Below are 13,679 nucleotides of genomic sequence, written 5' to 3'. Positions count from 1 at the left end.
CGTAAGAAGGTGAAATCCATTTGTTGTGTCCCAGTGCTTGGCCTCAAGCACAACTCGGCGTTTACACATCAGAGGTGTGAATGAGGAAGAAGAGACTTGAAAGTGAGTATTTTTGTCACTTTGGGCAGAAGCCAGATTTGACAAACTCATCAGGAGTTTCAGTGTGCTTGGGGCATCTCTTCCTTTGCAGGAAACTGAAAGTAGCAATTCACTGCTGTGTGCCTGATGCTTGTGAGGTTCCTGCTTTATACTTCAGCTGATACTCAAAACTCAGCAGCGAGATAAAGAAGTGGCAGATCAGCCTCATGGATTTTTAACTCTGTTCTTCCAGGACTCATCGTTGGGGTGATCCTGAGGTACGGGACTCCCTCTACCAGTGGGCACGATAAACCCTTCAGCTGCTCGCAGGAGGACAGGCCGTTTACAACCCTGCTGGTCAACGTCAGTGGGAAGTTCTTCGAATATACGCTCAAAGGGGAGATAAGCCCCGGGAAAATCCACAACGTGGAGCAAAATGACATGTTACGAAAGGTGAGGCTAGGCCATTTCTTGTGAGTGTGTGCTGCTTGGCTGTGTGGGGATTTTTTCTGCAGCTCCCTCCTTCCCCTGCCATTTGGATGTTAGGTAGTCTCAAATGTCTGCATATCTGGTGGTAACAACACTTCAATGCTGAATTCAAAAGCACCTTCTGTGCTCTAGCGCTGCTGGCAAAGCTGTGTTCTGCTGCCAGCATGTAGTTCTCCCCGAAGCCCTTGCTTGCTGCTGGAGGCTTAATGTACACTGCTAACATCTGTACAACTCATGAAAGCTAGCTGAGCAAAAAAGGCCTTCGTTCTGATCTCTGATGCTGCCTTCTATAATACAATATATGGGAGAAAACGAATTGTGATTGTTTCTTTGTTTTGTCCTTGGGTTTTTGACTGTTTATTTTCAGGAGATAGTTGCTGCTTACATCCCTGTAACCTGCCAAACAAGACAATCTGGTGTTGGAGATGAAATTCACGTATCAACTGTTGCTTGCATCTGCTATGTCACTGCTTCTATTCAGTAGCTGGAAATAAACACCCTTTCTGTGTAGCAAAGCTAGACTTTGAGGTATAGGATTGCCGCTTTAGGCCTGTAACCTAAAAATACTTTTCTGTGATTATGAAGAGAATGTAGGTGACTGTTCATATGTACCTGTCTGCTACAGATTAATGAAATGAATCCCATGCTGGGAGTGCACACTTGTGTTTATATTCTAGTCTGTGTTTAGATACTAAATGAAGCGGTAGACAGCCTCATGTGTGAGGGTCTTGTTTTAATTCTAAATGTTTGGGTTAGTTCCTTAGTCTAGTGCAGTCTCTCATGGATATCTGCAGTATCCACTGAAATATTTGGAAGTGATGAGTGATCCCAGCTCCTGAAAACCCGACTTGACTGGCGGGGGGGGGGGGAGAGGAACACACACAACAACAGAAAGTACAAATACGTGACTGTCATGTATCACAATAAGAGATACTTTCTCCAGTATCCTTTCTATTAGAGTATTTTTTATTCAAAAAGGGGACTGTAAGACTGTCATTACTGATGAATGCAATGTTTATTTTCCTAGATGCTCTTCAATATGAATAGCTGCAGCTTTTTGCTGCTGCATCTATATAGAGCTGGCCAATATTTTGGAAGGTCAACTTGGCCAAAAGTTTATTTCAACACCTACAAATATTTGTCAGAAAAATAAAAGAGGAAAAAGACTTATTTTTTTTGGGGGGGGGGGTTTGTTTCTAATTCATTTCACACTTTATTTTTTTTAGGTAACATTTGACCCAGAAGTCTTTTTCAACATTCTGTTGCCTCCTATTATCTTTCACGCTGGTTATAGCCTGAAGAAAGTAAGTGTAATCATTTCCTGAGGAAAATAGCCTTTTCTTAATGAGAGACTGCTGATCTGGTCAGGATCAGGATTTGTTCAGGAACACGTGTGACAATAAGAAAAATCCGTTTTCCTGCATAGATGGTTAGGTCATACTGTTTTAAGAGACAAACGTATTAAATTGCTGATCTGTTTTCCTTTGAGTATTACCAGAGGTTAATGTCAGTTACATTTAAAGTAGATGTCCTGCTATGAGTCATGTTGGTCCTTCTCTAGTGTCCAAAATGCAGTAAATTACCCTGAGAAGTGGACCCAAACTTGAATCCCAGTGGAGTTGTTCTAGATTCTGGGTGACGGAAGGTCTGGGTTATGACATCTTCAAGTGGTGCTTGTGTTTATTATTATAGCTATGTCTTATATCTATATATTATATCTAGATATTTGTTATAAAAATATTATTGGAAAGTTTCCTGTTAGTGAGCTCCATATAAGATTCAATACTTGGTTCAGATTTGATATATTCAATTTATTGAAGTTGGACAGAACTTACATTGCAGTAATCATTTGATTTCTCTAGAAAGCACCAATAAAGGCAGGTGTAATAATGCACTGTATGTTTTTGAACAAGTGATGTAACTTCTTTAAATGAGTAAGTAAACCTGTTTTCTTATGCAGAGACACTTTTTCAGGAATTTGGGGTCAATTTTGGCTTATGCCTTCTTAGGAACAGCAGTCTCTTGTTTTATCATTGGGTAAGTGAAATCTGTACTATCTGTTGCTATTTTTACTAAAGCTAAATTTGAAAAGTTATCTAGATTGTCTTAATTTTGTGATTTGTTTGATTTTTATTTTTAAATCTTCCAGACAGAATTAAAATAAACTTCTGCTGAGATATGGTTTTTAAACAATGCTGCTCCTTCAAACAATATTGTTAAGGTCAATTGGCAACAATATTTACAATAGAGAGCAGCGTTCTGTTTTTAATGTCATGTTACAGTACAAAGTGAAAGCTTGTTAGGCTCCTATTAGAATTAACTTTATCTTGAGTTGTAGGCACTACTTGTAATAGAATTTTAGCTGTCAGACTTCTAGAGATGTTCCTTCCATTGTGCATGCACACTTTCTCCCCCTTCACCCCTGATGGATGTGTATGCATAATTTTATATGTATATGTACACGTTTGGTTAAAGATAATCACATTGGTTTACTTGCATACAATCACTTCTGCAGCTAGTATTGCTATGTTCTTGGCAATTCTCAAATACAGAAATTGCAGAGAGAGAATTACAGAGTTGCATATGCGACTTTGGTTCGTGTCTCTCAATTTCACCAAAGAGAAATATGTTAAAAGCTATTCTTAGTTCAGAGCTTTTTCTGTGTCTTTGTGTACTGTGGCAGAACCAACACTGAGGGGAATTCTGAGCACAGAAATGTTCCCTGCGGTGGAAAAAGGAAGCAGCCTGTGGAGTTTGTGCTAGTTGTATGAACAGATCTTCTGCTGTTTGCTGATTTTAACTGTTAAATGTTGGATCATATCTCACTCTTTGCTCAGTTTGCTCAGAAAGAGAGGGAACTTAATTTTGAGAGCATGGTGTTAAACTGCAGCAGTGTTTCATGGAGCTCTAGAATAACAAAGCCCACCTGAAATTCTGTTGCTTGTGTGTTTTTGTTTTTTTTTTTCCTGTCTGAAATGTGCCAGCTTGTTTGACTTGGACTGTTTTATCTTCTCTTTACAGGAATCTCATGTATGGGGTTGTGAAACTAATGAAGTTGGTGGGACAGCTCTCTGGTAAATTCTATTATACAGACTGCCTCCTCTTTGGAGCAATAATATCTGCCACTGATCCAGGTAGCTTGCTGAACAACTTTTAATAATCTTCTTAAAAGATCCTGTTGCTAGATTGTTGGCTGTACAGCACAAAGTTATTAATTGCATTTTATTTTCAGTTGTGTTGTGTTAGTATCTCTGATTTTCTGTGAAATGCATACAAATGCTGGGTGCTGTGAAAGCTGTTCTGTCAGTTTGTTGATGTGATAATATGTTTGGGGACAAATCAAACTTTCCTGTTCATTATGTTATTTTAAATATTTTTCCCTAATAGATTTTTGTTTAGTGTACCTCAAATTTAAGGCTGAAAATTAATGAAATTATTATACTGTCTGGATAGCAAGACTTCTGTAGTTATGTTGCTTGGGACAATGGATATTTTAAGGGCTGTACTTGAGGAGGCTTTGTGTTTTTTCTCATTCCAATGATGCTATACAAATTCAAGCAGAAGAACGCTCTTCTGCAGATTAACTTTATCTTTTGGCAAAAAAATTTAGTCATTCCTTGGAAGTCCAGCATATTCACAAAGGTGTCCACACTTGACAGGTGAGTCTGGAGAGCTGGTGTGCGTGAAGGGCTAGGGGAGGGAGTGTTGAAGTGTGAAGCCTGATGTTTAAAACAGATTGTGTGATGTCGTATGTGTTAGTTGGTGTAAAAATGGGAAGTAGCTCCTGTGATTGAGCTGAGCTCTGAACAGCTCGTGGTTGCACATGATTTTGGCCTTTATGCAAAAAAGAAGTACCATGTGATTTTTTTGAAGCTGATATATGGGAACATCTTCAGAGTCATTCTCTCATGCCAGACTGAAGTGTTTGTGAAAACACTGATTGAAATGGGCAAGACTGCTAAATATTTCTAATCTTACACAATTTTACACTGCTGTGGCATAGTGCGTGCTTTGGGGAACACTTACAGCTATTAGCACTATGACTGAACTAATAAAGCCATGTCAACAAGCCATGCAGCCTTTAAAAGTAGCAAGGGCTGCAGAATGTTTTGCTGAAGGTGTTTAGGTGCTGAAGGTGTTTTTTTTGTTTTGTTTGTTTTTTTTTTTGGTAGAAGTTTCATTTGCACTGTGCCCTGTGATCATTGGGGACTTTGCAGATGGGAGGACTGCAGAGCCCCCGTCCTAATGGAGCTGCCTTAAAACTGATGGTGAAGCTGCTTACCTGTAGATAAATGTGGCTGGTCTATTTCCCAGTTTGATTCTGAGCCTGTACTTCAATTTTGGGTTTTGTTGCTTAAGGCAAACTGGAAAGTCTACTCTGTCACAACTCACAGTTTTTCTTGAAGTCAGCCAGTCTTGTCTTTTTTTTTTTTTTTTCCCTCTTTCTGTAGTTACCGTGCTAGCAATATTTAATGAGCTGCATGCTGATGTTGATCTCTATGCCCTTCTGTTTGGGGAGAGCGTGTTGAATGACGCTGTTGCCATTGTATTATCTTCGTAAGTAACTACCTGAAATTCTGTTCTGAAATTAATTAATCGTTTTAGGTATTTTTCTCAGAAAAAGCATTTATTTTAGACGTGCTATTTTAAATTTAAGTGGATCATCTTGAGCTGAATTAGTAAATATTACAAGCATTTGCCAAGATATCTCATGCATAACAGGCACCAGAAATGAAAGTTTGCCTTCTGTATGGGTTTGTCTTTTCTGCTGTTCAGGTGATGCTGTTGGAGTAAAGCCTTGCTGATGCCACATCTAACTTGTCACTGTGTTACTCTGTTCCTAGATCGATAGTTGCCTACCAGCCAACAGGTGAAAATACCCATGCTTTTGATGCAGCAGCATTTTTCAAGTCGGTTGGTGTTTTCCTGGGAATATTCAGTGGTTCTTTCATGATGGGAGCAGTGACAGGAGTAGTGACAGCTCTGATATCCTTTTTCATGTTTAGCTTTTCCAGATAAGATGCTACATTCATGTGCTAATGGAGCTCACCTATTTCCAGCAGTAGCAACGGTGACTTAAGCCGGTTTTAATCTGATTGTGAAGACGTGACCAGCATTCGTGTGACCTCTGCCTATAGAAAGGCATATAGGTATCCATAAAATCCCCTTTTTCTGGTGTAACTGTGGCCACACTAGAAGTTTTAGTGATGTTGCTGTGTGCATTGTACTGCCAAAAGATTTAAAGCCAAGGGGGAGCCCTAAATAGACACGTCCTAATGTTCAGTTTCTTTTTAGGAATTATAAAAAAGTTTTTATTATATAGGCTTGAAAGACATCTCATAGGATAATTGGTGTTTTGCTCTTCTTCAGCAAAATCCTTAATAGCTATTTCTGACCCTAATGGGTTCTTTCTGAGTTCTGCGTTTAACCTTTCTGCTGGAAATCTTGTATCATGCGGCTTGGATAAGAGTATCTCTACCAGAGTTAACATCATAACATTACGTGCTTTGCTTGACCTGTCCTGCTCTCTTAAAGCTTTGTCTATTTGATGAGGGCTCTGAGGCACTCAGGGAGCAATCTGTGTGGGTTTTGCTTTAGGCTTGGGCAATAAATCTTAAGCCTGATCTGCACCAGAAATTGTGATGTTTCCCCAGGAAAGGGAAAAAAAAAAATCAAACTCTGCTTTTGGACTGGCTAGGATAATGATACTTTTACACATCCCAGCTTGCTCTGATCTGCCTAGACTTCTGAAAACTGGTAGAATGTGATATTTTTTACAATAATCATGAACCTGCAACTCTTGATCTTCACCAATAATGTCTGAACTGTATCTTGTTATATATATGCACTGCTCAGGTTTGCTTCATTGTATCCTGCAGAATGGAAACCCTTCAGATGTGGGGGGAAGATGTGCTGTGATGCTTTAACGTTTGGTCTTCAAGCTCCACTGTTCTGCAATCGATGTGACCCAGAATGATGATTCTTAGCCTGGCTTTTAAGCTACCAGCCATCTATAGCTCTAGCCGATCGAGTGCTGTTGCTGTGGTTTTTGGCTTTCTGGCTAGCTTCTAATTACAGCCTGAATACATTCGGATCCATTTTTTAAAATCATGATCTAAAAGCAGCAGTTGGTTCTTGCTGTTTCTAATGCTTGTGCTCAGGACAGTGCTATGAAACTGTTCACAAGACAGCCTCCGGTTTAAAAATAAATACATAAAAATACATAAACTTTTGCTCTAATTATACCATTTAAACTATTTTTGGCGATGGAATACTTAACATCTTGTAATAGTCTACAAGCAAATGGTAAATGCGCATTTTACTACTCTCAGCTAATTAGAGCCCATAACTTAAGCCGTGAGTGAAGTTAATAGGACCTGATTCCCAATGTTTTGTAGCACTGCCACAGCTGTGGAGTACCTACAGCTGTACCTGTACCAGCAAAGGGGGTTCCTGTGGTCATGCATTGTCCTTTGAAAGCAGGCAGAACGCTTGGTTTGCAAATATGATGCAGATAATATATGATGACTTTTGGCCTTCTAAAATGTTTTGGTATGGTTACTTACAGCATAACAACCAGGGGAATAGAGTTTGATTCCCAAAGGTGCCAGAAGAGACTAGAAATGAGGCATCAGCTCCAATGAGGGCTCTTTTCTAGCTTCAGAAGGCCACCAAGAAGTAGTGGCATGGGTGGGGAGCAGGTAGCTGGGCTCAGCAGTGCTTTGTGCTAACCAGACTTACCCTGAAATTAGGTTTTGGTTGTGTAATGCTGCAGAGCCCTGGCTGCAGCTGTGCTGTGCGTGGAGAGGAGCCGTGGGTGGTGGTGCAGCCTCCGTGTGTCTGTCAAGGTACTGGCTTCCTACGTAGGGGCAGGGGGTGCTACCACCTTGTCGCTGTTTCAGGTGTCCTTGCTGGTCTCGTGCTCTCCTTCTGCTTGGATTTCAGAGACGACTGCTAGTTGTCAGACCAAGGACTTCTCCACCACTCTTACTAGCACATGGTTTCTCTCTGTAACGTGTTTGCGTGCTGCCAGAGTAGTGATTGTAGGGTAAAAAGGTCCATAGACAGGTGAACAAACATTCTGTATTATGTAGAAAGCTATATTTAAGACTACTGAAATCTGTCCCACTCTTTCAGTAGCTATCTGAACTGTTAATTCAGTGTGTGTTTGACGTTATTCAAGTTTTGCCCTCATCTGGAAGATAAACTTACTCCCATTGAAAGGCTGAGCTGCTGTGGTTGAGCTGGCTTGTCCTCTAAAGCACATTAACACAAGAAGCAATGCGTTTTGTTGTAGGCAGGATATCTGCTTTGCCTCAAAAGTACAGAAGTAGCCCAACTTGCTGAAAGACCTTGTCAACAAATCTGAGCAGAAAAATTCTGACAGATCTACTTCATCCTAGGATTCCTGTAGTCAAGAACAGCCCTGTAATGAAGCACTTCTCAATGTATTTTATGACTTATTTAAAGGTGACCTGTGTACATGTGTTTATTTAAAAATAAAATGAAAGAACAGTAAAAGGAACACCAAGTACACATGCCTTCCCTGCTGGTGCTTTGCAGGGAAACATGGTATTGAATAAGCTCTTAGTTCATGGAGGTGGAGCCGTAGTTATGCTGTGGATATGCAGCACAAATACGTAAAATTAATGGCTTGTAAGGGGAGACCTTGATTCTGAAATTTGTCTTGATGTAATGGAATTGATGTTTTTCAGCAAAAAGTGTTTTGTTCTCAGAGTAGCGTTGGTTGTTAGTACGTAATAGCTCTTTTCACAAATATTGGGTACAGAGAAGCCAAAGGACTGGTGAATTTCTTATTTTTGATCCCTTAACAAATGACTTAACGTGACGAAGTTTACCAAGCTGCACTGCTTCCCCCTGCTGGAAACGGCTCTCTTCTTCTTGATGTCGTGGAGCACCTTCCTGCTAGCAGAAGCTTGTGGATTTACTGGTGAGTTGTGGCTTCGAGTACGCTAAGAGAAATCCTGTCTGTCTAAGCTACCATGTTTCCACTTTCTCATTGAAACCTTCCTATAAGGAACATGATTCTAGCAGTTATATATATATATATATATAAATATATATATATATTTATTTATTTCCTGCACAATACCACTGATGGTGCAACTCACTGTGTGGCAAAAGCTTTTAGGAACAGCTTGGATTTGTTTCCAATGCTTCTGCCCCCCTGTGCCTTGCCTAATCCTTGACTTGAAAATGAGTTTCATAAAATCCCAGGGTTAAGGATGTTGTCTAAGTTTAATAGAACTTGAAAAGGGAGAAGTCTTGTGCAATGCAGGAAACAGACTGATACTTACATGTAGTTCTGTTCACAGGTGTGGTGGCTGTCCTGTTTTGTGGAATTACCCAGGCACATTATACATACAATAACTTGTCAGTCGAATCAAGAAGTCGCACCAAGCAGGCAAGATTCTTTTTCCTCTTATACATTCTATTGCTCTAGAATTGTGTACTTTTTTTTTTCTTTCAAAAAGTGTCTTTATTGCTTGGCCTTTAATATGTTATTGTGTTGTTTGTCTGTTTTTTCCCCTTAGCTATTTGAGGTATTGCACTTCCTGGCTGAGAACTTCATATTTTCTTATATGGGTTTGGCACTGTTTACTTTCCAGAAACACATATTCAGCCCGGTTTTCATCATTGGAGCTTTTGTATCCTTTTTCAGTTTGAGGCTTTGGTGTATTATCCTGTGTGCCTGAAGGCTGTTGGTGTCTGGCTTTACTAAATAAATGATGGTGGTTGACTTGGAGTTCTCCTGATGTCTTGTAGGAGCAAAAATTCTGAGAAAGGCTTTCATTAACCCTTACACCAAAGTCCTAAGGACTCTGTGCCACAAAGTTGTTGGCTTTGCACCTGAGCAAGTACTAAAAGTCGTGTAAATTCAAAATATAAATGAACTAATATGCTTTGCTGCATGTAGTCATAGCAGTGGAGCTTTTAACATTGGATTTGGAAACTTCTTTCCTAGCTCAGAAACCTCGGTGTCAGCAGGAAGGGAAAACAGCATGCTGCCTATGTTTGTCAGCATAGGCAAACTGAGTCAGTTTCTTAAGAAGCGTGAGCACCTGCTTTTCAGATATGGAGAAACATTTAATCTAAAGGTAAACTGATGGATGATGATACCAGGGAATTCTTGGAGAAGAGGAGTGGTTCTCCAATGCAGTGTTTTTTCCAGATGACATTCAGGAGTCTAACTTTTACCCGCTCCCTTCTCGTCCCAGATGTACACCTTGCTCACCTAGAAAAAGTACGCTAGATTGAATCTAATACTCTGTGGAGTGGAAGAGAGCAGAGAAATGACGGGTAGAGTAGTATTGGAGAGGGAATGGGTCTGAGTTAGACTGTTGTTCAGAGAACCTATGTCAAGTATCTGTGCCTTTTGGGGACAGAAGACTTGAAGCTTTTATTCTTCTCCAGACCTTACAACTGAAGAAATTATATTGCATCATGCAGGTTAAACATGTGTGGTGGTGTGAGCTGAAACACATCTACGTCTTTCTGGACTTGTAAATTCCTGAAGTGTAGTCTGTTTTCTCATTCCTCCAGTTGATTTGAAGTGCTTAATGCTAGAAAGCTTAATGAAAGCAAAGCATAGTGCCTTCAAGGAGGATTTGCATGGTATAACTTCAGTTGTCTTTGATAGAAAGACATTTAGAAGACTACCACTCACTGACACTGAATTAATATATATTAACACAAAATCTCTGATTCTTGACAATAATCTGAAAAAAAAAAGTGAAATAATAGCTGGTTATCCTTCTGCTCTTTCCCAATCTTTGCTGTGGAGATGTTGACAACTTAAGTGGAAGCACTGTGTGGTTTTCAGTCCATATAAATGGAATAATAGCTTTGTGAATCAGATTCCAAAAGATATCAGGACAAATAAGGTAGAGATGAGGTTATGACCACCTAAGCTTCTTTCTTATTACTGTTTTTTTTACTGTTTTTTTGTACAGTCTCATACAAAAGAAAAACTGTTCTTGTTGCTTCTTGTCAAGTTCTGTTGGGATGGGGAGGGAGGACAGCAAAAAAACAATTCTTTATCATATGCCTTGGCTATTGATGCCAAATAGTGCTTCTAATGCTGTTGTATTCAAACTTTTGGGACCTGAGAAAGACTTTTTTCCTCTTCACTTCCAGCTGTCCCTTGAACAAAGCGAATGAACTTCAAGTAAATAAAAGGGACTGTGGGCAAATTGTTTAAGCAATATTCTAAAGGTGGAGGTAGGTTCTCGGGTGATGGAGGAGGCAGGCACTGAGCTGTGGTGCAGACCATAAAGGGAACACAGTGCTGAGAGATGCTGATGTTGGAGGTGGGTATCCAGTTCCCCTCATCCCTGGCTGACTTGTTGGCTGGTTCTCAGCTGCCTCAGAGCAGAGCACTTTGCTGGTAGTATCACTCAAATTACTTGGGAGTCATTAGATACTTTTCTCCCCCTGTCCAACTTGAAATAGCCTATATACCTATTCCTTTGTGGTTTACTGGGTGCTTAAAAAAAAAACAGAGCAATTATGTGAATCAAACAATGGGGACGGATCTTCCTGTCTTGTTTCCTCCTTACCTGCTGCAGGAGTAGGGCTATCTGCCATGGAGATAAAACCCAGTTAAAAAAAAATAATTAAAAAAATAATAATAAAAAAAGGCCTAATATAGAATATACTTTTTTTTCTTACTCTTTATCTCATCTGTTTTATCACATAAGTCTTTATTTGGCCATTTTCATTGCTTCAGAGAAGTGAAGAGTTTTCCTCTGTCTTCCTATCTGTTCTTCTGAACTAAAAAGTGTCCCAGAGCCCTATGGCCATTGGATGAAGATGTGGATAGAATAGCTGTCTGTTTGGTGTGCTGTGTTGCAATTTTTCATTTCTGATATAGCCTTCTGTTCTCTGTTCAGGCTATGCTATCTATGCTTCTTTTCATGTAACAATTACATGAACTTTTTTGTAGAAAGTAATTATAAAAATCTTAGTTTCTTGTAGACATAACTTTCTGCAAGCTGTGTTGTTTTAAATCCATATTTAGGTATGACAACAACCCAGACATATCTAGAGTTCTTCTCTACTTCACATTTCTGTAAGAGAGCTGTTTCACTTTTCTAATGTTGTTATCCCAGCAGCAAATGAACAGTGCTCAGTTCATTTCTAATTATGTTGGTGTGTTACAGGATTTTAGAGCTTATCACTCTATTTTGTACCAAAGTGTTTCTGAGTTGCTGGAGCATGTATTCAGCTCTCTGATATTCACTGGAACCACGGTACAGCATGGAAAGAGCTTACCACTTATTGTCATGAATTTCTGCAGTACTTTTTTAAAAATACTTTTTGAACCTCATTATAGTGCTGGCAATTGTTTTTGAATTCATCTTTGTAGTTTCTCTGAACTCTTAAGTGCCTGCCAGCCCGTAGGAGATCGTGCCTCTGCAGGAGCAATAATGGAGTGGCCACTTGCTGGTCTCCTATGTTGGCTTTCCTTCTGCACTGGGGCTGCATTTCTGTTGGGCTAAAATACGCCCTCTAATGTCGGTGGTAGTTGTTTAACATGTGATACTAAGTCTTCATTTGTACTGGTAGCCTTAATACTAGGTGTAATTTCACTGTGCCTTAAAAAAAAGTGGGTATATTAGTTAAAGGTTGTAATCTGTGAAGTGAATTCTCTATGCAAGTAATTGGTGGAAGTCTGTTTTACATAGACAGGGCTAACGTGAGCACTTTATGTAAACTTCCTATTAAAGCAGAAGGTTTGTATTAGAGACAGGTATCTGAGTATGCACACCCCAGGAAAGTGAAATCCTTAACCCTCAGCTGTGAACAGGTTGCGATCTTTTTGGGCAGAGCTGCGCACATCTACCCTCTGTCTTTCTTGCTGAATCTGGGCAGAAGGCATAAGATCAGCTGGAACTTTCAGCACATGATGATGTTCTCAGGTAAAAGAGCAAAAATGTTTGGTAAAGCAGTAATACTCTTTAAATCATAAGATGTTTATAGATCCATTGTCTGCTTTTATAATTCACATGTAGGTTTTTTAAACGGAAGAATTAACAATTGCAGCATGCCCTCATATGTATCTTTAAACTTTTACATGAAGTGTCGTGTCTGAGAAGGGTGACACCTTGAATTGCCAGCTGCTGGCAGCCTGCAGTCACCTTATGTTGGGCATGGAGTATTTTCATTTGAAATGTTGAGCATCTGAAGGCAATGCGGGGAATCGAGATGTATTTCTTCCAGAAAGTTAGTTCTAGGTGAGATGATCTGCATGTTGTGCAGAAATAGGTATCTTCTGAGAGAATTGACACATTTATGGGTGACTTCTCCTGCTTAATTGAAAAAAAAAAAAAAAATGTATTAAACTCCTTTACTTGACATGATGGAGTCAGGCTATTTCCAGCAGTGCCCAGTGCCAGGACCAGAGGCAATGGGCACAAAGGGAAACATTGGAGGTTCCCTCTGAATACCAGGAAGCACTTCTTTGCTCTGCAGGTGACAAAACACTGGCACAGGTTGTCCAGAGGCTGCAGGGTCTCCTTCCTTTCAGATCTTCAAGAGCTGTCTGAACGTGGGCAACCAGCAATAGGTAGCCCCTCATGAACAGAGGGTTGGACCAGATGACCTCTAGAGCCCCCTTCTCTCTAGAGCTGTTTGGTGACTCCCCTCCTAAACAAGTTTGCAGGTGACCAGTTGCTTGCCCTTGATAGGGGAGCTTCATAATCTGTAGGAGAGGGGAAGCAATGTGTTCTGCCTGTGAGCATGTTCTTAACTAACATTTTTTTCAGGAGATAACAATTCCATATCAAGAAGTTTTGGTTATGGAATCAAATGGAAAAGTGTCTTTTTTCATTTAGATTCAGGGAGCTCCTTGATTTCCAAAATATATTTTGCTATTGTCCACAACTTGTTTGTTTCTGCATTCCTTTCCTGTTAATTTCTGGAAATAGTTACTCCTTATCACTGTGTTTTCTGTAAGCCACATAAAACCACCAGGGCAAATCATGCTTTAAAACATGCCAGAGTATAATTTACCAGGGAAAATGAGATAACTGAAACTCACCTGAGAACAGGCTGAGCCCCATGCTTTCTGCCTGTCACTGTGAGCCTGT

At 39.9% G+C, this 13,679-nt stretch overlaps 1 protein-coding gene across 2 annotated transcripts in view; it reads left to right on the top strand.

The window, feature by feature from the left end:
• Nucleotides 1-13,679, top strand: part of SLC9A7 (solute carrier family 9 member A7) — a 62,467-nt gene that overhangs the window by 26,598 nt on the left and 22,190 nt on the right. For both annotated transcript variants that reach the window (XM_084535289.1, XM_084535288.1), the window contains exons 2-11: nt 332-531; nt 1,794-1,871; nt 2,528-2,604; nt 3,589-3,701; nt 5,019-5,124; nt 5,412-5,553; nt 8,413-8,518; nt 8,904-8,992; nt 9,123-9,236; nt 12,398-12,509. In XM_084535289.1, the coding sequence (XP_084391415.1) occupies nt 332-531; nt 1,794-1,871; nt 2,528-2,604; nt 3,589-3,701; nt 5,019-5,124; nt 5,412-5,553; nt 8,413-8,518; nt 8,904-8,992; nt 9,123-9,236; nt 12,398-12,509 (1,137 nt within the window). The remainder of the gene's footprint in view (nt 1-331; nt 532-1,793; nt 1,872-2,527; nt 2,605-3,588; nt 3,702-5,018; nt 5,125-5,411; nt 5,554-8,412; nt 8,519-8,903; nt 8,993-9,122; nt 9,237-12,397; nt 12,510-13,679) is intronic.

The sequence above is a fragment of the Aythya ferina genome (assembly GCF_964211825.1).
Source record: "Aythya ferina genome assembly, chromosome: 1".
In the NCBI taxonomy this organism is placed as follows: Eukaryota; Metazoa; Chordata; class Aves; order Anseriformes; family Anatidae; genus Aythya; species Aythya ferina.
This window is presented reverse-complemented; position numbering and strand designations above follow the sequence as displayed.